The sequence below is a fragment of the Polyodon spathula genome, chromosome 30 (assembly GCF_017654505.1).
Source record: "Polyodon spathula isolate WHYD16114869_AA chromosome 30, ASM1765450v1, whole genome shotgun sequence".
NCBI lineage: Eukaryota > Metazoa > Chordata > Actinopteri > Acipenseriformes > Polyodontidae > Polyodon > Polyodon spathula.
Genome location: NC_054563.1, coordinates 4,555,937 through 4,578,025, shown reverse-complemented (window position 1 = coordinate 4,578,025; position 22,089 = coordinate 4,555,937). Strand labels below are relative to the sequence as shown.

The following is a 22,089-nucleotide window of genomic DNA, read 5'->3' as shown; positions in this document are numbered from 1 at the left end:
AACTAAACCTGAAGTCAGTTTTTGGCTGATGGGTGCTTAACGGATTGCCATGCATGTTACCTAAAGCTTGGAGTCATCCCACACCAGCACCAAGCACACATACTGCATAGTACTAGCACTGGCTAGTAGTGGATGCAGTATCGGGGAGTCTTTCATCTTCAAAATAACATGTTTCAAGGGGTCTGTTCAATCGACCTATCTAAAGAGAGGCAGATTTAAACACCAGCATTGTGTAGAAAGGGCCTTTTGTGAAAACCAACAGCACCTCTATCACTTCTCACCGAGCCCCACAATATGGATCTCCACAAGGTGAAGGTTGGACAACCACTCGTTTTTGGTAGAAGCAAGACAAAAGGCAAACATTATGTTGTGTAGGTGTCTGAACATATATAATGAATATAAAAACAGTGGTTAAAAACATTTCTTTGGTTCTTTAAGTACTCCCTGATCATTGGTATAGCCCTTTTCTGCCAAAATAGTTGGACAGACATAGTGTTTTTCAGACTACACTCCTGTGTCCAGATGATGTCACTGTTATCAAAAACAGCATCATTTTTTTTAAAATTTTAATAAAATTAATTACATGTCCCTGCCAAATAATCTTCACTGGCTAATGCAATGGAATTATGTCAGTGTTGTACCAAGGGGCAGTTACTCACTGGCAGTTTATTACAGTGCCATGGTTCCATTTCAGTATCAGGTCCAATGTGCAAAATTTATACTAAATCCATTGTGTACCATTGCTGGTAATTCTGTTTGTTTGGCAATGGTTCTGTTTCCTCAGCTAACGTCTTTCTCAATGCTTGTCAGTGGCTAGGACCAGAAAGTTTGTTGTATTCCTATAAAGATTAGCAGGACACGGCTGCTCCCAGCAGCGAGAGGCAGCTGCAGCTCAGCATGCAGGCAAGGCTCAAACAGCGAGAGAAGAAAACACAGCTCAGTTTAACATTACGGAAAGAAGGTCGACCAGGTTAGACAGCTATAAGGCATCTCCTTTCATTGTAATTCACACAGCAGCGTGACAATCTCACACCCTGGTGTGCTGTTTCATCAAGAACAGGGACCCCTTTTCTGGATAATGGAATCTCTTGTTTGAAGTTTAACTGTATATCACTTCTATGACTTAGCTTGTGTGATAATGTGTGTGCGTGTATATATATATATATATATATATATATATATATATATATATATATATATATATATATATATATATATATATATATATATGTGTGTGTGTGTGTGTGTGTGTGTGTGTGTGTGTGTGTGTGTGTGTGTGTGTGTGTGTGTGTATGTGTATAGTTAAAGCACTGTCATGTTCTAAGCTGCATGATTTAGTGCATCAAGAGGGGTCTTTGCACAATATAATGTGATGTTCCCTGGAGTCAAGGTCAATTCTGTTCACTTTATATATTTAGCAGACATAATTTTCCATTCAAAAAAAAAAAAAAAAAACATTTAGGAGAAAGCAGTTTTACACAGCTAATCTGAACGTGTGCGTATGCATATACACCAGATGGCCACAGGGTGTTGTATAACCCTAAACTAGATGGAAACCTGTCAGTTGTCATTGTTTATTCACAAAGCAATAGATGAACAGTCACTGCACACCTGTGCCTAAAGCCTGTCTATATCTTTCTATCTGTCTAGCAGGGGCCTGATTCCTTGGAAGGATCATCTAGGAGCTGAGAGTGCTGTCTCAGCACCATAGATATTTGAAGAAAATTAGAGTGTAAAGTGTTTGTTTTGTGAACAGGAAAGATAGGTCTAAAACATTTACCGAAAGAGGACACAAAATGGAGATAGACAGCTCAAAGTAGCAGCTCGTCTGGCAGGTGCTTCTTTATCCAAGACTGCATTTCCAAGTTCCTGAGATTTCACAAACAACATTCTCAAAAAGGACCAGGAGCTCCCAGGGGGTGGCGCATAATTGGCTGAGCCCTGCCGGGGTAGGGAGGGCTTAGGTCGGCAGGGGAATCCACGGCTCACCGCGCATCAGCGACCCCTGTGGCCGATAGGGCGCCTGTGGTTCTGCAGTGGAGCCTCCAGATCTGTGTTGTCCTCCGGCGCTATAGGTCTGGTGGCCTCGCTGTGGATCCGCAGTGCGAAAAATGCCGGATTGGCAGGAGAACGTTTCGGAGCGAGCGCTGAACCGAGGATACAGATAATAATTGGGCACACTAAATTGGGTAGAAAACTGGGGTAAAAAAAATTGGAGACGACTAAATTTATATAAAAAAAAAAAAAAAAAAAAAAAAAAAAATATTGCATTGCCCTTGCCCAGCTGAGGTCATTCTAGTTGATTTGTTTTATCATTTTATTCTTCTAATGTATTTTCTCTATCTATCTATCTATCTATCTGAAAAGTGTACCAAAGCATACTAAATGCCTACAAATTAGAAGCATCATATAAGCAAAGGAAACACATGGCAAAAATACAGTGGATATTTACTATGATAAACTTTTAGAAGAAGATTCTAAGACCCATCCATGATAGATATGCTTTTTAATAGAAGTTGCTGCAGGCATTACAAAATTAAGCCCAGGTCTGCAATTCATGTGACAGGCATTGTGGGACTCAAAACAATAGCTGTTTGGCTGCAATTTGCCCACCTCAGCAACATCCAATACAAAACCACCCCTTTTACAAGATGAGTTTTAAACTGGAGCCATGGAGCCAAACAGGATTCAAATAAGGAAATACAGTGAGAGCCATTAACAGCATGGCTAGTTTTCAATAGGATAGGAATGATTGAAGTAAATTGTAACTCTTAGAACAGTACAGTAGCAATCCCTTTATCTCTGGGGACATGGTAAAACATTTTTTGAGTGATGACCACATTCGTGCCCCTCAATACCTCAAATATATACGTCCATACATTGTTATATACGTCCATACATTGTGTGTAGGGTATCTTTTGTTGGATTATTGTCATTTTGTGCAGTTTGGGCGAGAGGACTGCAAAACGGATATTACACTCAGGAACTATCTCTGACCTGACCTTTTGAAACTGAATTTACACTGTTGTGACCTGATACCAATACCTGCCTAGCACCCTGAAGAAACTCTAGTACAACCATGGAGGCACGAGGGGAGCTACAATGGTATGAGTTATGGAAAGAATGTTACCACAGTGGCAATATTTTCATATCTCTACATAGCAATATCACAATAGTACTGTATAAATAGATACCATTAACATACCATGGAACAACATTATTACCAGTCTGCTACCATATCAGGACAACTATGCAATATTTGTTCAAATTGGCTGTGGTAATTGCTATGCTGAGGTAATGGTATGGTATTTTGGTGCCCTTTACAAGAGATGTGAAAAGAATGGAATATTGCATCTGAATAGTTTCCCTCTTAACACAATATTTCAAGGCTGAATAGCCTACTTATTTGATTAGACTATATTGACAAAGCTTTAGTTTGTGAATTGTTTAAAAAATTAAGTTGTGCATAAATTACATTTTGATATTAAAGCAGCAAAACATTTTCATGAATATCAAATAATAAAAAAATAAATAAAAATAAATACTTTAACATGTGCCTTAAAGCTTTGTGACTAGAGCTCAATATTTAGATACAACTTATTATTTTCTTCAAGGGAAAGTCAATTCGGAGTTGTTTGCACATCTTCCCGAGAAGCTTCCCATGTGTAACCCTCATTATTGTTCTGCACCATCCAACTGTTGTGAACTCCTCCCACTGGAATTTGAGTAAATGTTGTATAAATGCAGCACCCCTCAACTAGCTTTGCTAACTGGGATCTTGTGTGTCAAAAAAGCATCATGAAGACATTGGTCCTTGCTCTCCTTGTGCTGTTGTTACTGGCCGCTGTAGACAGTAAGTACTCAGTTGACCTGCAGTCTTTTTTTTACAGTATTTGACAGGTGGCAAGCTAGAGAGTATATCTTTGAATAAGCATAGCAATGTGCCGTAAAGCCTAGTGAAACACGGGCATGGTAAGGAGTGAAGAAAGATGTATGATGTAAACAAACTCCCTGGAAAACTATGATAAATGGCTGGTATATAAGAATAGGAGGCTTCACACGGTACAACTTTAAACAGATAGTAAGCATTACTTGCACCAAGCGATGCATTTGCTCCTGCTTGTCTTTATGGCACAACCCTCTTACTACAATGAACAGCCTTCTGCTTTTCTTTAAGCAATGGTAGAAGAACGTCAATTTCAATTACCTTTGGGAGGAAGAGTTCCTGCTCTCCAATTTCCTCATCAGGTATTTTCAGACCCAACATACTCACTCCTTTTTATTCCCTGACTAGGTCAGGAAGCTGACGTGACATTTTGGACCTGTGGTCAGAGAGGATACTGCCGCAGATTCTGCTATGCACACGAGTACGCTATGGGTTACCATGGCTGTCCTCGCAGATTCAGGTACCACAGATTCTGGCCAACAGAAAATGAAGCAGAAATGTTACGTCAAGTGAGGTGTGGTATGCAAAGCCTACAGCAGTTAGTGGTCAGTTAGCCAACTTTAAAATGGCTTGTTGGAGCATTTATATCCCTGGCTGCAAAGAGATGTGGGGATGTAACAGAACCATACAGTGTGTGATATCATGTAAAGGAAACAAAGTATATATTACTGGGTGTATGGGTGGGGAAGGAATATGAGGCAAGTACTCTAAATATAAAAATTTGTATCATTTGAGTTTTAAGGCTAATAATGTATAGAGCAATGCTAATTGTTGTTGTTTGTTTTAATATTTTCAGATGCTGTGTATTACGGTATTAGCACTCACAACCTAAAGAGCTGGTACCTGCAAGACAACACACCATATGGAGATGGGTCTTTCTTCACAGAAGCTCTATAGTAACTAAAACATTAGCTGTGTCTGCATGATATCTGCTTATAATGGGAATATGCTGTATATACACAGTGAGGGTCAAGTGGTCACACTTATGGTATCTAACACAGGTTTGGCTGAATATAAATGAAGAGATGCTAGGAAGAATTCAAAATGATTGGCTTGACAAGAAATCATAACTTGGCTGGGTTAACTTGCTGCTGTGCGTTTCTACAGAGCCTTCCTTGCCATTACTGGCAGTGGTTATTAAACTATGAATGGTTTCATAGACACACAGACCCTAATCAAGGTTATACAATTCCACTAAATATCCTTTATGATAAGAAATCTGGAGAACTGTGCTTTTTTTTTAACAGGAGAACTCCAGTGTCATGATTTCAGAGTCTAACCACCAGTCCACCATAAAAAGTTTTTTTTACTGAAACAATTAAACAGTGCCCAGTTTTCAGCAGCGCCTGACTGCAGCACACTCAATATCCTCAACAGAATGGCTGTGTTATAATATGGCAATGATGATATGCATGTTTTTGTAACATAAAATCACATGTTTTTTTTTTTTTGTCCAGCTGTTAATATGCATTCTGTAGCATACAGTAACATCATTTTCAAATGACAGTCAAGTTTAAACTTTGTAGTGTCTTTTTGAAATAAAGCTAAAATAATAAAAATCTTGTTGGAAATTGAAAAATTCATAACATAACATTACATGCAGCATAACATTAAATAATACATATCCTGTTGACCACATCCATAATGTTTCATTGGTGTGGTTGTTGCATAAGTAAAAAATAAATAAATAAAACATTCAGTATGTTTCAAAAGACTACAGTACGTCCATCTTGAACGCCCATTCCTTCAAGTTCTATCTAAATAGTACTGTAACTTTGACGACCGAAGCGTCTGTTTTTGTCATGAGGTCAGAATCAGACTCAATGTTATTGTTGGGTGTCAGTGGTAAAACAGACAGCCACGTTGTTAATTTACTGATCCCTGTCCACCCATGACTCATAAGCACCCTTCTAAAAATTCTGAAATGCAATGATTCTCTACCGAGAGGCATTTGTAGCATAAGGGCAACTAGAATGATCCATTGGTATAGTAGCGTTTCCACAATGGTATCCAATACTCACAGGTAATCACTGCAGTACATAGTATCTTATTGTCAGTTTTCATAACCTTTTGTTGTAGTAACTTGAAAAAGTAGCTTAACAAGCATGAATAAGACCACAAATAATATACAAAGCAATAGAATTGTTGAAAGAATTCTTGCCCTCTAGTTTTCACATTTAAAATACCCTACAGTAAAATCAAATATGGATTTGAACTAGGTTACAGTTGAGAACTTTAAAAGGCCATTTTGAAGAAGGAACACTCAAGCTAGCTTTGTAAAGGTTAATGTCCCGAGGTCATGTTTAAACATGTGCTTCACTGTGCTGGCCATTGTGCATAGTTTTATCATTCAATCTTTGTACTTCTGTAGTTCAACCAGCACAGCGTGAAATTACTACAATGGAGTAAACCCCCTACAAATCTGTTTTCACAAGGTTTTCTATGTACACAATAATATAACAGCTAACCACATACATCAGTCCATGGCCGCCCTGTCCAAACAAGCGTTGGATTTTAGAGGCAATAAAGAATGAACTTTTGATCTCAGCTGGATTCTTAAGGGTATTTATTTCTTTGTTAACCCTCTATTATATTATTTTTACTCTCATAACAGTTATGTTAGATAAAATTAAATTGACCTCCTGTTTACTATTTAATATGCATATGTTTATGTTTTTCTTTAGTGAATTGCTGAAAATGTGGAATATCAAAAAAACTAAGACATGTAAAAATCATCCAAGAAAATGATCACGTGACTTTATAGATTTTATATTGATCAGAATTTATGATTGGGTGTTTTCAAATGTGGATGAAAACTGTGCAAATATTTTTGTATGGTCTAGACTAGGGTGAATAGTTGATACTGCACTGTGTCAAAACATTTAAAAAATGGGTAAAAAAAAACAAAAAAAAAAACAACGTTATTTAAAAAAGAAACACAGTTTAAGAAATCTGGTAACTGATAAAAAAAAAAAAAAAAGATTAAACTTTATGGAGTTTTCTCATTTGAAATAAAACCTTTATCTTGTAGTTTTCTATATAATCTCTCTCATGTTCTTGGAATTTCCACTGTCAGTATTTTTTGTTTCCTGTGTTTTACTGTTGTATAACTAGAGTGTATTATTATTATTATTATTATTATTATTATTATTATTATAGTACAGTGTACATTTAGGACTACATTTTCCATCACACAACCAGCTTCTCGGTGTTCATTGCTAAGCAACATCAAGACACATTTTCATAAACACGCCCTCTGAGCCGGAAGCAGTTAAATATGGTTAATATCCTGAAATGCCAAGATGGAGCACAACGTGTTGAATGAAGACGAGTTGGACGATTGGCTCATTGAGTCGATTAAACTGTGAGCTTAATAGTTAAATAATAATAATAATAATAATAATAATAATAATAATAATAATAATAATAATAATAAAACAATAGAAAACACGTTTTAAATCTGGGAATCGTTAGAAACCACGAAATAAAACACAACTGTAAAATAATATCGATAGTACGAGAAAAGATGAAAAGGGATTTTGCTGTAAATTGCTAAACAGCAGTTGTGTCGGTCCCAGTGTTACAGGACAGTACTGGGTTGGAATTGGTTTCGGGGTTGTATAATTACAGAGTGCCAATATTATTGTTGACCGTATGTGTGAAAGACAATGGTATTACAATGGTGAACACTACCACCTGGTGGCGATGGCTATTAATACACCTCTACTGATAGGGAGAGCCATTCCATATAAATCGCCAAAGCTATTGTTACAGATGCCTCAGTTTCACAAAAGATTTTGCATATAAAGCTATTACTTGGTTATGTTCTCTTAGCCAGGACTAGACTGCTTCAATGTGACAACTGTGCATATAGTATATAGTCACTTTTGAAACAACGCTTATAGTTTGCATGTTATTCTCTCTCAGGTACGATGATCTGCATGTGTTTGAGCTCCAGGAAACCACACAAGTAATTGAATGGACTGGAGAGAAAAGTATGTTGTGGTCTTTTTTTTTTCCATAGATTTTTTTTTTTTTTTGTTATGTTGCATATAGAGTAATGTTGTAAAACAATGAATAATACATTAAAACTGTTTTATTTGTTATGCGTTGTTGATTGACTGTATGTTGGTAAATCTACCATTCACGACTGCACCCTTTGAAAATCCAGCTTAAATAAATACATTGCATTGAGCTGAGCCAAGACTTGGGGGGGAGGGGGAGGGTGAGGGGTGGAATATTTTACGATTACTTCACTGAGATAATGTAATAGACTCAGAAGAAACGACTAATGTGTATATCACAGTGTGTGTGTATATATATATATAGAGATATATATATATATATATATATATATATATATATATATATATATATATATATATATATGTTATCATTAAGTTTTGCAACGTTATCATTTACTTTGCTGCAGTTGATATGTGTTATCAGTAATATAATGCTAAGGGTTTTTTTTTTTTTTTCTTAGGTGTCTGTGTGGCTGGTTGTAAAAGTGTCAGTAGAAATGAAATTCTAGAGCTGGCCTTGCCTCAGAGGCTGTATTCAAAGCAAAATCAGGTAAGTACAGTAAGAAGCCTGGTTTGTACTCCTTGGGTCAGACTGGCCACATCTTCTTGTAAGTGCTGATAAAATGTAAGGTAGCTCATTTTTATACTGACACAGTTCTACACTTTTAATGTCCCTGGAGGTTTGTTTGGCATTATATCAGTAAACACATCTCTGAAATTTAGTACCATGTCACCTAATTGTTTGGAGCAGTGTAGAATAAAAGATGGGTTGCAGTTAAGGGTTACTATTGGTATGCAGGTTCAGGTGACATTATTAACCCTTTGATTCAAATTAAATAATGGTAACAGGTTATGGTACATTAAAATGTACATTAAAAGTCACCAGAACCATGCAAATTACACCCTAAAGAAGCAATGTTAAAATGACTATGCTTTGTTATTTTAAAAACACAGTAAAACATCAAATAATAATCGCCAGCCTTCTCTACATGTTTTGGGTTAGGGTATATTTTTAGAGACTTTGTAGCAAAGGCAGTTCATTTGTTGTGTTGTTGTTTGCTTTCTCAGTACAGCAGTCTTTCAGTTAAAGATGTCAGACCTAATATGCAATTTGCTGTTGAATAATTTCTTTCAGGGTCTGTGTCCTGAGCGTGATTTTAAAGTGGTACATGGTGGTTTCTCAGACCGACCCATTAGTTGTTTGAAGCACATCCGAGGAACCAGGTAATTCAAATCTTCCTCGTTTTCACTTGGTTACGTTTATCAGAGTTTTAGCCCGATATTCATGAAGAGATTGTAATGTGATTTATGACCGTAGTAGAACCAAAATTACCAACATTCAGCCTCTGTAAAGTAATGTTAAATCTCAGAGTTCAAAGAGACTGAATATTACTGCTTTTCAATATTTTATGTTTTTCACCCATTGTAAGAATTCTGGTGTCCAGTGGTCCTCCGGACAGTTCTCTACAGCTCTGGCAAATTGGAGCAGATGGCAGTGGTGAGTGCAGATCCCCTTCAAAGGTTCACTAACAAGGGAGCAGACTTTTCTTCATTTGGTTGAATTGCAATCTTAATTTCAAAACCTGCTCGAGATCTTTACTTTTTTAAATTATTTGTTGACGAGATCAAGTCAAGTTAAAGGATTGCGTTTCTTCATTTGGTATTGGAAGCACCCTCCCAGTAACAGTTGATTTACCTTTTCTATCTTAACTGTAGATGTCATCAAACCATTGCACTGTATTCACAATAAAGAGCACACAAAGAACTGGAGCAGGATTGCGACCAGTGACTCAGGATCGCCTTGTGTCCTTCACGGGTCAAAGGTCAAAGACATACAGGTCACAGATTTGGAGTCCAAGAAAGCTGTCTACTCGCTGGGTAATTAAAGATGCAAAAACAAAACAAAAAAAACATTAATAAAAAATGTTCCATTCACTTACCTGAAAGAAACAAAAATGTTTCAAGAGGGTAGATACTGTCTCTTTTGAGACACTAAGTTAAGCTCTATAAAGTAGCCCACCTGGATAGATTCAGTCACATTACTTTCCCCACTGGCATGCATATCATTAGTGACAGGGGTATAGTGTTGGAGCCCATACCTCTAAGTTGTATACATATATAGAGAACCTTTATCCAATTGCATTGAAACTTGTGACAGTCCCGGCTGGTTTTACAGACCTAGTACGTGCCTGCCTGTCTAGATGTATTTTTTGTCACACCTGCATTTTTACTTGTATCTCTATTTTATGTTCTGATTTCCTGTGCAGATACAGATAATACAGATTCTGTAAGCAGTCTTGAGCTTCTGAGTAAAGATGAATTTCTCCTCTGCTCGGGCAAAGGGCACCTGTGGTTGGCAGATATGCGACAGCCTGGGAGCTTGGCTACGCCCTGTACGCTCCTCCCACAGGGAGAAGGGCTTCACTGGTGTATGGGACTCAGGAACCGGCTGTCTGAATCGGATGCAGCCTCCAGCAGAGTGGCAAGGCTTTCCTCGTTCGGCCATGTCCTTGTTACTGACATGCGGGATGCAAGTAGCCCTTTGTGTCAAGCCAAACTGAACCTTTCTTGTGACTCTTCGGATTACAATATAATGACTGTGACTTGGGCTCCTGCTTTGGATGACTGTCTTGCTGTTTCAGGTAAATAATGCATGCTGTAGGTGTATCCCATGAATATATGCATACACCCAAAAATGTTGTATCTTTCATGAGATCATTTGTCAGTGTTGAGTTTGTCTGATTTATGTACCCTTTATTTGGTGTTTGGTGAGTTGCAAATTGCTTTTGACATATTTTGTCTTGGTTCATCAGGTTTCAATGGGAAGGTACACATCTATAACACAAAGTCCTGGATCCCAACATTCACTGAAGAAGAGCCGCTGTTTATTCATAAAGGACATGCCATCGCTGAAGGCCCTGGTGACAGGAGTTCAGCAGTAGTTACAACACACGTGTGGCATCCATGGAAACCAAGGACTTTATTATCTGCTGCAACAAATGGGTCACTGCATGTCTGGGATTGGATAGACCAGAAAATGGAAAGCTAATGTTGTATAACTATAATATGTATTGATATGAACAGACAGTGTGGCTTTAATTACCTTGATGTAATTTTATAAACCAATAAGAGCAGCTTTCTAATTGTTTTTGTATGTATGAATGAATAAATGGGCTTCTAGTTTGCATGCTGAAAATACAGAATTTGGATTTTTTTTTTTTTAGAATGGAACTGACATGACCTGACATGTCTGATTCTGTGGACCAAGTGTCACCAATGATCTGATGGATTAAAATTAGCTAACTTACCTTTGTTAGATGCTCGCAGGTGAATAAGTGGGTGCTGTGCTGATGACATAAAACTGCGATTAAGGGTACCATGTAACATAACAGTGTAAGTGCTTCACTTGGTTTCCTGGACTAATAAAGAGGTAACACAATGTACATCAGACCTTGGCTGATACTCCTTTAATGCGTTCTATAATAACCAATGAAAAATGATGTTGCAGTGTTCAGATCCTGCCTCTGCTCTGTCATCCATGTTCACTAAATCACATGCCTTCACCACAGAGGGAGAATCTCGTACTCGCTGCTCTCTGTTTCAGCAACAGAATACATCAAAGGATGACAAGAGTTCAAAACAGGAAGGATAAAAAAAAACTACAAAGAATATATGGAATGTGAAATGTATTTTATTAACAAAAAATTGCTACTATACATAATGCGATAAATTGTTGCAACAAAACTATTATAAAAAAAAAAATAACAGAACAGCATCTCCTCACAAGAACATCCCGCTGACAGACGCAACATGCGCTTCATTAAGAAATATTTCTTACTTTCCACGAATCAAATAATCAAAGCAATATGTCGTTCAATTAAATATGTTACAGTAAATAATTGAATATCAACATATATATGCATTAGCTGCAGTGGAGGATGTAGATTTTTAGTGAGTACAGTTGCTTATTCCAGCCTTTCAGTGTATTGTTTTAGGTACAGTCCAACAGGGGTAGCACAGGGCCAGGGGAAAAAACTGATTAATTTCTGAAAATGTAGCCATGTTTGTATATATTAGCCAGGCAAATGAACTTTATAAATTATAAACAGACTATACAGTAGATGCCACAAATATTTGATCAGTAGCCTGGATGTGCAGTTATGGCAGAATCTAAAGTAAAATATGAATGTGTAATATTGCAACACCACTTATGAGGTGATGATGCAGTGACCAACTTCAGGCACTTAAAAAAAAAAAGAAACCCTTTATTGGTCTACATTAGGTAAGAATTCCATGACTATACAAAAAAAAAAAAAAATAATTCCTGCAGTTAAAAAAAATTCTAAACTTTTCTTACCAAGACTGTATCCCACACCCAGAATGAATCATTATTCAAATGCCAGCTAAGGCATTATTTCCCTGTGCCTTTTTCCATCACTTCTTCAAGAGTGAAACACACAAATGCAATCTCTTCCAGCTCGCTCTTGATGCCACACTCCAACAGGCAGCCAAACCACTTTGTTCCTTCACAGTGAGCCAGATCAGAGTAACCGCTTGGTCCACGACTGACAACCCAAGGACTCTGCCAGCAGGACGTGTCCAAGGGGGACTGGTTCAGGTAGATCCCCAAATCTGCCCTCTTCCACCTGCTGGTTGGGTGAGAATACAGGAGCCAAGTGTTGCTGGCTGTATTGGCCTGTAAATGGGTATTCTCACTACTTCCATCTGTTTCATTCACTGGCTTGGGGAAGCTGACAACACTTCCTTGGCAACCACTGTGCGGTTCCACTAGCTTTGGAGCCAGATGGGGCTTGCTGAATTCTGTACCTTTTTTCTCGCTCAAGGCTTCTACCCTGTGCCCGGATGATGAGCGGGCATTGCAGTACAGGTGGCTCTTGCCATCTTGGTCCACAAGTTCTGCCATTTCGCACTCTCCCTCTCCTGTTTTTAACCCTTGAATGATTTTGCCCACGTGCCATGTTTGACCGCAGTCGTCACTGTTGAACGAGAAAGCATGAGGCTTGACGCAGCAGGGGAAGCGCAGACACCAACACCTGCACCTGATATAATAGACATAGGCTGGTATAATCAACCTCCCACATTGTAATTGAACGCCATGGCCTGGTCCCACTGCAAAGGTCGCCCAATTTTCCACCTCAGCGCCAATCACATCTCTTGTTAAATCATTGATGTCACCCCAGCTCTCTCCAAAGTCTGTGCTGCGGATGTAACAAAGCCTGGCTTCATTTCTTCCTGTTCTTATCTGGCGCTGCTCTGATATTTTTCCCCGTACACAGATGAAGAAAAGGAATATGACACTGGATTTCTTCTCGTAGACTGGGCAGGGGTTCATAGTGCGAAATCCACATAGGCGTGCTGTTAGCAGCTCCTGCATGGATTCCCACTGGAAACAAAAAGGACAGTTACTCCCAGCTTCAATATTATTTCCCTGTTCAGCAGGGTAACATTTATTTTCAAAGAATGTAATATCACTGGAATGAAAACATCAAATGTGTGGTCCACAGCCCTGAACAGGGTATGGGAAATAAGACTGTCTTCACTTACGAGCAGCTGCAACTGATTTCTTGAAAGGAGTTGTGCAAAATACTTGCACATGCTGTAGAAAGATGTGATAAATCTAAAGGAGATCACGTCAAATATTATGTCACTGACAATGAATTAAGAATGTAACTTGTAACGGTACAAAAACGCAGCTAGCTTATTATTTGAGCATCTGAACTGAAGCCACACGGTCTCACTACTTATGCTGGAGAACAGTTTAGATAAATCACTTGGATATTTTCCAACCGAGGCTTCTACCAGCCTTTTTCAAAAACTTGTCAGATCTGCTGACTTGCCCATAGTGAATGAAACTGACTTTTAGCAGGAAGATGCACATTTTACATACACTGTATTACTCTGAATAAATAAATCAATTAAAAAAATAAACTTACTTGAACAGACCCATCTTGGAAAGTGCCTCTCCTCATGACCAGGCACTCAGCATCTGAGTCTGAAGGAGTGGAGCGCTTCTCACACAAAGCAAGGAAGGTGTTTGAGGTGCTGAGGTAGAGCAGGGATGGTATTCTGTATGTGACCCCTCCATTCTTCTCCTGCCTGAACAATGGGCTCTTTTCTGGCTCTGAAATACTGGCCATTGCTTAAAAGAAATTACACTGGAAGACAAGAAGGTTAAACACATGTCTGTAACTAGCTATGAGGACATGATGACATTGGTTGTTTTCTTGCATCATCAATGCTCATGCTCATGTAAGAATTCTGGTAGGAAAGACTCCTTCACTTACTCTGCTGGTTTGCCCTGTAACATAGATTAGGAGGTTGAATAGTAAATACCAAGCAGTCATATAAATACTGCCAGCTATAGCTTGAAACCAGAGTTTGACCTCAGTGGAATGTCAGCATATGGTTACGACGCTGGTTACAGACTATGCCTCGTTAAAGCTAGTGGAAGCTTTTATAAAGCTTGTTAGGGATCATATCATCACATGACCATATCACTGTTAAGGTTTGCTTGCTTCATCAGCATCACACACAAGTAGAAGCAAGTTCACAAAACTTAAGCGCTACTTTTAATTGCGGTTTCATTGTTGCCCCACACTTTTTCTCATATTTCAGTCAACTAAATGGAAAGGTCATAACAGGAAAACCACTTTACCCAGGTCTTAACACAATGCTAAAATGTTACATGACTCAGTCAGAAAGGCAAAGTCTAAAAAACAGTAGACAAGCTTACATAAAAGTCATGTGAACTTTATGACAGGGACTCAACGCCACTGTTTAGTAAAAAAAAAAAAAAAAAAAAAAAAAAAAAAAAAAAATACATATCAAATAATGTATTTATTTTAGAATACACGTAATCGGGCATTTAAAAATATCAGTCAACAGCGTCAAATCAGTTTTCTGAACAGTCCCTCATAATTTTATTTCTCTGCAATACAATGCAGTATTGAAGATATTCCATGCCAAAATTAAAAATAAATGAATATCGAAATAAAGACATGAATGAATAAATGAATGTGTTTATTTATTTCAATATGTATTTTTTCATTTATTTATTTATAATTTTGGCATGGAATATCTTCCATAGTACAGTACAGTACAGTGCAACACAGTATTCCGCACACAGTAGTACGTTATGCGTATTTACAAGTGAACAGGCATTAAGAATAACATTTTTCCAAGAGGTTATTATTATTATTATTATTATTATTATTATTATTATTATTATTACAACTGCAGCGTTTCCATACAAATCTGACATTATGCAACAATCGTATATTATATAATTCCAACTAATACCATTTAATTGCATAATTGCAGAAACCTGAAATGTGAATGGATGATTCTCTGGATCGTGTTCTTTTTCCCGCGTGGTTTACCATGCAGACTGCAGTGCTGTACATCTATTTTACACGGATGAATACCTTACCATGTAGCTGCAAATTACAGCATATGACACCTCCACAGAAGTCTACCGAGACGAGTTACCAGGCAGAAAAACTGCAATCAACGGCATTCCGTGTCTTTACGGTTATGGGAATTGCAGATACGAAATTAACCAGGTGTTTGTTTAAAAAACAAAACAAAACAAAAAAACATATTATTCATATAAGTATTTTAACCTGGCCGTTCACTTAAGAGCACAGTTTGTTGTTTTTTTTTTTTTTTTTTTTGTAGTCCAATCCTGTCAGTATACCGCCCACTATGATGTCGTCAAGTCAACCAACAGGAACCCTGGGGGGTGTAGTTCTGAAGATGTATCTGCAGACCTATCTCTGATTGTAAGCAGCAAAAGTAACACGGCAGTTACCTGTTACAATTAAATTGTGTATTTTGTATTTACATTCAATATCTTGATGTCAGGTACTTCTAATCAAATTGACAACTGCACAAATTCAGCAAAAAGACAAACAGAATTAGCATGTGTTTAAAAACTCTAACCTCCATCTGGATCATGTGAAATTCAGTATTGTTTTTATGTCCCAAAGATTGACTGTAGGGTTGTGGCAATTATTGGGATTTTTTTTTTTTTTTTTCATATCCACTGCAACCACAGAATCCCTTATGCTGTTTTAAATGTCCCTTTAATGGCTGAAGTATGTTATCATCCTGTTACTGGATCATTTTATTTATTTAACATGGGAGTTCTGGGAGGCCCAGAACCAACTGACTAAAGCAGTATGGGTAAAACATTCACAGACTGCCAACTCTTCAACATTGCAAGACTTTGAGACAAAGACGTTCAGTTTTATGTTTATGTATAAGGATAGTTTTGCAGATGGTTTAAAACTTGCTCTAGTCGGGGACACAGACCTGGTTTTAAAACCTGGTTTAGGTATAGTATTGAAATAAACAGGTGCCAGGAGTCTGATTGGCTCTTAACAGATCGCAGGCTTCACAACATAAATAAACCACACCAAAGTTTCTAGGTTTACTAATAAAAGTTGTGCATTGAACTGGAGAAACAGTTTATTTAACATTAATTATGTGTAGCTATTAAACCCAGGAATGGATGCAGTGTTGGTTTCAGCAAAAATATTATTAATAATAGGCAGACTCTTTCACTCAGATCTGGCACTCCATTTTATTAAAAGTGTCTCTTAAAGCTTAGCAAAAAAAAGTAACAGACCTAAAGCAGAATGTAACATTGTGGACAAAAACAAGTAAACTAATATAAAAAAATACCATTATCACTTTATTTGTACACCGCTGAGCAGTGCAATAACTTACATTCCGTTTAAGCTTATGTTCAAGATAATCATACTGATAAAGGAGTATTAAATGCTGCTTAGAATCGCAAAGAATAAAAAAAATAAAAATAACTGTTGTCAGGCAGAGTAAGCAAAAATAAACTATATCCACTGGCCTTGCCAATTACACCATTGACCAAGTGCTTTCCTTCCTTATAGATGTGCAGCCTCTATTCTAAAAACACAAAAGACTACCTGGTGAGGTAGAACTTTAACATTGCAGAAATAAAGCCTAACAAAGTTAATCTACTGGAAATCAACCTGGACCACTTTTAGGGTTTTTATTAGCATGAGGCATATCGACAGGTAAACATAACAATATTGATGGGCACTGACCTGTTGCATTTATATTTCCCTTATTTCTGGGTACAAATACTGGCTAATAATTGTCACACTTCTCTTTGTTGTCTGTATTGAAATAATCTTTAACTCTGGGCAGGGGTAAGTAAATAATGGCACTTGGAAAGATTGCTGACAATGAATCTGGTTACAGTCCTGAAAGCCCCATTTCACAAATGCATGAAGAAATTATATTTTAATATAATAATGGGGAGGAATAAACATCAAAAAAGAAGTCGAGAGAAAATAATCTGAAGGTTTTTTTTTTTGTAAGCCTGATCTTTCTAGTACTCCACTCTCGTTAAGACTCTTGGTCCACCAGTTTAAATGTGTATTTAAGTGAGGTTTGTTTATCTTTGCCACCGACATTTTCGCATAGGTGTTGGCTTAAGCATAATGAGTTTTTCCTTTTAGTACATAAAAACAACATATTACTAGTCTAAATAGATCTACTGTTGAGCCTTTCCCTTTATTTTATGCAAACCAGGTTTCCACAAGAACCAAATATCAACAGCTTGTTCAGAATATGCAGTTTTATTATGCTCTTCAATGGTAGTTCACATGTTTAAGGGTTTTCATTTGGTTCCTATGAAACAAACAGAACAAAATTGTCCAGTTTAAAATCATATACACTAGCAGTCCAGCAACCAATTTGGGGAGGGAGTGTATTTTACTCCAATTTGGTTATAAATAACAATAAAAAAAAAAAAAAATTCTGCTTGCACTTGAAGTACATTTAAAAGAAAGTAAAATGCTTCTGAGCCCTTTTCCTGCAGAGCAGCAATGGAAATGAACCACAGATTAGCATAATATAACCGAGAGACAGACATGGGCTTTCCAGTAGGATCCTCACTTCATTTAGGATGAAGTTATGAGGTCTGTGTGCACAACATTAACACTTTCTTTTTTTATTTAACTTTCTTTTCTGCTGCCAGGCTGCCACAGAGATTAGAGACATTCTGTTCAAAAATGTCCATCACCAACATTCCACTTTCGTCAAAGAAGGACCCCACAGACTTGGTGAACTCAATATCCCTTTGCCGTTTGGTCTTTCCATCAATAAAGGTCAATCTGAGGGTGTACTGGTCATCGAATCTGACAGACAAAAATGGGTTTAAGGTGCTTATTCTGAATAATGTCGGGGACACATTTCATCCAAAAACACATCTGAGAAGTTTTGTCTTCCTGCTAATCAAAATGCAAGGATAGTAGGTTAACATGTATAGTTGACCCTGTGTTACAAGTGTGAGCAAAGGGCTTTCAAAAAGCATTTACACCAGAAGAGACTGGGTCAGCTGTACATATTAAGTTATCCCCCACTGCAGGCCATACAAACTGGAAGGTTAACCAGTGACTCCAGAGTCAAACACAGCCAACAATTTGGTTCTAAAATGTTAATTTAAATAAAAGAATGAAATGTTCCTTGTTACAGGGGTCTTTATACTGCCAAACCAGTTATAAGACAGCATGGCCATCGCGTCCATTTGCCATAGAATGCCATACCACTAGAACTTGCATTCCTGCAGAGCACAAACAGCACAGTCTCTTAACTATGGCTCTTAACTAAAGCATTATAAAAGGGGGTAGTGCTGTATTTGCACATCCATTGCACTTTGATTGATCTATGACAAAAACATACAGATTAAATTCAATTACCTTTTCAGACTTGAAGACAACTGCCAGATATGATCAGGGTCCATACCGGCTGCATCTTTCTCAACAGCCACCAAGAAGATACTTTTCTCTTTGTACGAGGTGTACAAGGTAAGAATCCCCATCATAATGAAATAAGTGCAAAGACGTTAAGGAAGTAAGGTAAACAAAACTTCCTGCAAGGCTAGCATCATAATCCCAATTTATAAACACAGTAAAGGAAGAGACAACCCCCATGTTTGTTAGTTTCACCGGATAATTGTGAAGGTCTGAGGCGATAGTATAGTAATTGAACTTAAGTATTTAGAAATGTTACTTTCAATGTCTGTTAAATGACCCAAACAAGCAATCTACAAAGGCATCAGCCATTATTTAGACAGTTACTCAATATGCAAATAATTTCCAGAGTTTTATGCTGTACAGAGCAGGTTCAATTGTGTAAAAAGTTTCCCTTCTCAAGCTGCATTGTTACTACTGGTTAATACACAACTGTATTTCACTGGCCATCACTACGAGAACTCCTGAAACCTGCCTTAAATAGTCTGATGTTTATCAATTGATCAAATTGAGAGTATGTGTGTGTATATATATATATATATATATATATATATATATATATATATATATATATATATATATATATATATATATATATATATATATATGTACTTAAGTGTTACTGTGAACTTCTAGGCTGTTACTAAGCGAGTAAACAGACTCATACAGGCTGTACACAGCTGTTAATATGACAGTTGGCAGGTAAACCACAGCATACCACTTCCTGTGCCTGTAAAAGAAAGACAAGCAATGAAGATTGTCACCGTTTTAAAAAAAAAAAAAAATCTCACAATCTTATTTTGTTTCTTTATTTTCTACAAAAGGATATGATATGACACAGCATGCCAGGACTGGTTTGGACTCTGGGAAGGGATGCAAATAATCCCAAACCAGCGCAATGACTGCAAAGAAGCAGGAGACTGTGCAGATGAGTAGCCGCCCATCAACCAGGCCAAAGTTCTCTGTGTAGCCATACTTCTCCAAAAGGACCTATGGAACAAATGTCTACCGTTCAGAAATACCGTAGAAAGGGAACACAAGCGTCTACTTTTAAAAAAAGCATGTCAGTATTAATTAGATTATTTTACATAATTACAGCAACTTTATGAAAGGATAAAGAAGCAGTAGTACCTAGAACACATTTTCTTCATTGAACAATAGGGCATGCAGCAAGTTTCAAATGACATGTAAAAGCAAAACAATGGGGAAATCCATTTAAATAGTGTTTTCTATTCCTCCACAGTCTGCAAGAGCGACAGCTTGGTGATCCAACAAAAATATATATTACTTAGAAGTCAGCTTTCCATTACTTTACAACAGTACATTACCCTGAAATAACAATGTTTAACCTGCCTTATTTATCATTTCAATAACGTCTTTTGAAATAGTGTTTAACACTGTTACAAATGTGGTCTTTGTTTATTTGCAATACCAGTAGATACTATAAATGTACAGCACAGTTCTTGTTTATAAGGCTTAAACAATCAGGACACTGTACAGATTTCAGACATGATAAATCAATGCACATGCCAACATGTCTCAAACTTTTCCACTACACGTGCTTCCCACCTTTTTGGCAGCATCATCAAGAGAATTCTTCACTGCGGCTCCATCCCACTTATCGATTTTCACAGGTTTTTCTTCAATCTTCCACTAGAAGAAAAAGGAGGCCAATGGGTAGCTTTAGGCAGAAGCTTAACATAGAAGATTAGTTCTGATATTTATTGTTATTCATACATTGTGTTGTATGTGCTCCATGCGCTCCCATTGCTGGTAGTGTCACTGGAGCTGTTCAGTAAATAAATGCTGTTCACCTGCAGGGGGCGTATCAACTTCTACCTAGGTCTCGACCCCCTGCCTGCCACTCAGCAGAAAATGCAGCACGCACACGCAGACGGCTACTCTGTCACAAGCATTAATACCCCGTATCTTTCTAAACAAGGGATTCTGGGGAGATCCCTAATAACAGATTAATCTCAAAACAATAATTTCTGAATATAATAATTGCCGTGTATCATGGTATTTAAAATGTGCCATCAAATGTAGGAGGTCCTACCCAAACTGGTGTTGCTATTTAAATCCTTCAGCAGAACAACTCTATAAGATACACATACGTTTGGGTGGGAGTCAGATTTGAAACACCCGTGTTAACGACTGTATAGAGCTTTGTGATGAAAACAAATTAAACTATTACAATGAAATACATAAAATAACCTGTTTGTATCAGAACTTATAAGCCGGTAAGTTGAACACAGCAATCTGACAATAGTTTTTAAATAAAAGGCAGATGTTAAAATATTGAGAGAAAACCGTTAAAATTACTTGGCAGCAGTTCTGTTTCTTACTGACTGCAGTCTTTGTAGAAACCCCCAAAAGGTTGCTTTCAATAAGAAACATGGATACTAAAATAAACTGATCATGTACATATTAGATTTGAACCTAATCCAGTAAGGTGTTCCTGGAAGGTTGTTCTGCCATCTATCGACAATAATAATGTTACCATTTGATATGAAATTGTATCAACCCTCTATATGCGAGATACAATAAACAAAATAAAAACACACACACAACATAAAAAGCGCCATATGTTTGTTTTCGCAGCCGTAATGACTATCTGCTAAAGTGAAGGTACAGGTCAGCGTGATGAACACAAACATAAAACAATATTAAATATAACAATTACACCAAACCAATACATTAACAGGAACGAAAACTAGTGTATTTTGTATAAATAAATTCAACATCAGCCTCGAATTAGCCGTCTTCCATGTCTACACATACACTTGCTGTGCACAAAGCTTTATAAAGGTTAGTTATTTATTTATAATAGGTTTCATAAAAAATGATATTTCAAATTGTGCAGCATCTCAAGTTTTCGATCTGCAGCATGAATGAATAGCGGCCGGACAAGTCAACGTATCGTTCAGCACGGACGCTACTACCGTAGTTCTAAACAGAAAGGTGAGAACAAATGCCAACTGTTCAAAAAACATTGCATATATTAACAACTAATACAACCGTACCCCGTCGCCTTATTTAAAGACATACAATGAAATAATAAACTTATAAATACGTGTCTTACTTTCACCGTCAACACACTCTTCCCATTTTTCGCCGCCATCTTTTCTTTCTACTCTCGCAGTGACTTGGGGAACTCTGATTGGTTACTGCTGCTCTCTCAACACACCAATCCTCTTGCGGGAAGGGGAAAAGGTCGTCGACGTAGACGGAAGAGATGTGAAGTACTTTTATTAAAGGCTCGTTGGTATTTGTAGTTGTTTTTATAGCCGCTTCTATC

At 37.4% G+C, this 22,089-nt stretch overlaps 4 protein-coding genes across 6 annotated transcripts; 2 read left to right on the top strand and 2 right to left on the bottom strand.

Annotated features, from left to right (window-relative positions):
- Positions 1-3,771: 3,771 nt before the first annotated feature.
- On the top strand, positions 3,772-5,225 carry defbl3 (defensin, beta-like 3). The gene is made up of 3 exons (XM_041233296.1): positions 3,772-3,853; positions 4,295-4,406; positions 4,743-5,225. Exons 1-3 carry the CDS (start codon positions 3,799-3,801, stop codon positions 4,762-4,764), a joined length of 189 nt encoding a protein of 62 aa, XP_041089230.1. The 5' UTR covers positions 3,772-3,798; the 3' UTR covers positions 4,765-5,225.
- A 2,015-nt stretch (positions 5,226-7,240) lies between these two features.
- Positions 7,241-11,169, top strand: wdr73 (WD repeat domain 73). The gene is made up of 8 exons (XM_041232690.1): positions 7,241-7,310; positions 7,874-7,941; positions 8,433-8,521; positions 9,107-9,195; positions 9,402-9,469; positions 9,688-9,849; positions 10,239-10,613; positions 10,785-11,169. The coding sequence occupies exons 1-8, from the start codon at positions 7,249-7,251 to the stop codon at positions 11,018-11,020; spliced, it is 1,149 nt and encodes a 382-aa protein (XP_041088624.1). The 5' UTR covers positions 7,241-7,248; the 3' UTR covers positions 11,021-11,169.
- Positions 11,170-11,682: 513 nt separating this feature from the next.
- LOC121302853 (sialidase-3-like) lies at positions 11,683-16,487 on the bottom strand. Of its 2 annotated transcripts, none has more exons than XM_041233134.1 (3): positions 15,422-16,487; positions 13,926-14,147; positions 11,683-13,375 (listed from the first exon to the last, which is right to left on the bottom strand). In XM_041233134.1, the coding sequence occupies exons 2-3, from the start codon at positions 14,127-14,129 to the stop codon at positions 12,383-12,385; spliced, it is 1,197 nt and encodes a 398-aa protein (XP_041089068.1). In that variant the 5' UTR covers positions 14,130-14,147; positions 15,422-16,487; the 3' UTR covers positions 11,683-12,382. The 2 variants fall into 2 exon arrangements, with proteins under 2 accessions (XP_041089068.1, XP_041089069.1); XM_041233135.1 differs by lacking the exon at positions 15,422-16,487 and adding an exon at positions 15,317-15,415.
- Positions 16,488-16,557: 70 nt separating this feature from the next.
- spcs2 (signal peptidase complex subunit 2) lies at positions 16,558-21,959 on the bottom strand. 2 transcript variants are annotated; one of them, XM_041233136.1, is made up of 5 exons: positions 21,874-21,959; positions 20,361-20,444; positions 19,621-19,781; positions 18,738-18,872; positions 16,558-18,176 (listed from the first exon to the last, which is right to left on the bottom strand). In XM_041233136.1, exons 1-5 carry the CDS (start codon positions 21,910-21,912, stop codon positions 17,990-17,992), a joined length of 606 nt encoding a protein of 201 aa, XP_041089070.1. In that variant the 5' UTR covers positions 21,913-21,959; the 3' UTR covers positions 16,558-17,989. The 2 variants fall into 2 exon arrangements, with proteins under 2 accessions (XP_041089070.1, XP_041089071.1); XM_041233137.1 differs by having other exon boundaries at positions 20,361-20,441; positions 21,874-21,939.
- Between the last annotated feature and the right edge of the window lie 130 nt (positions 21,960-22,089).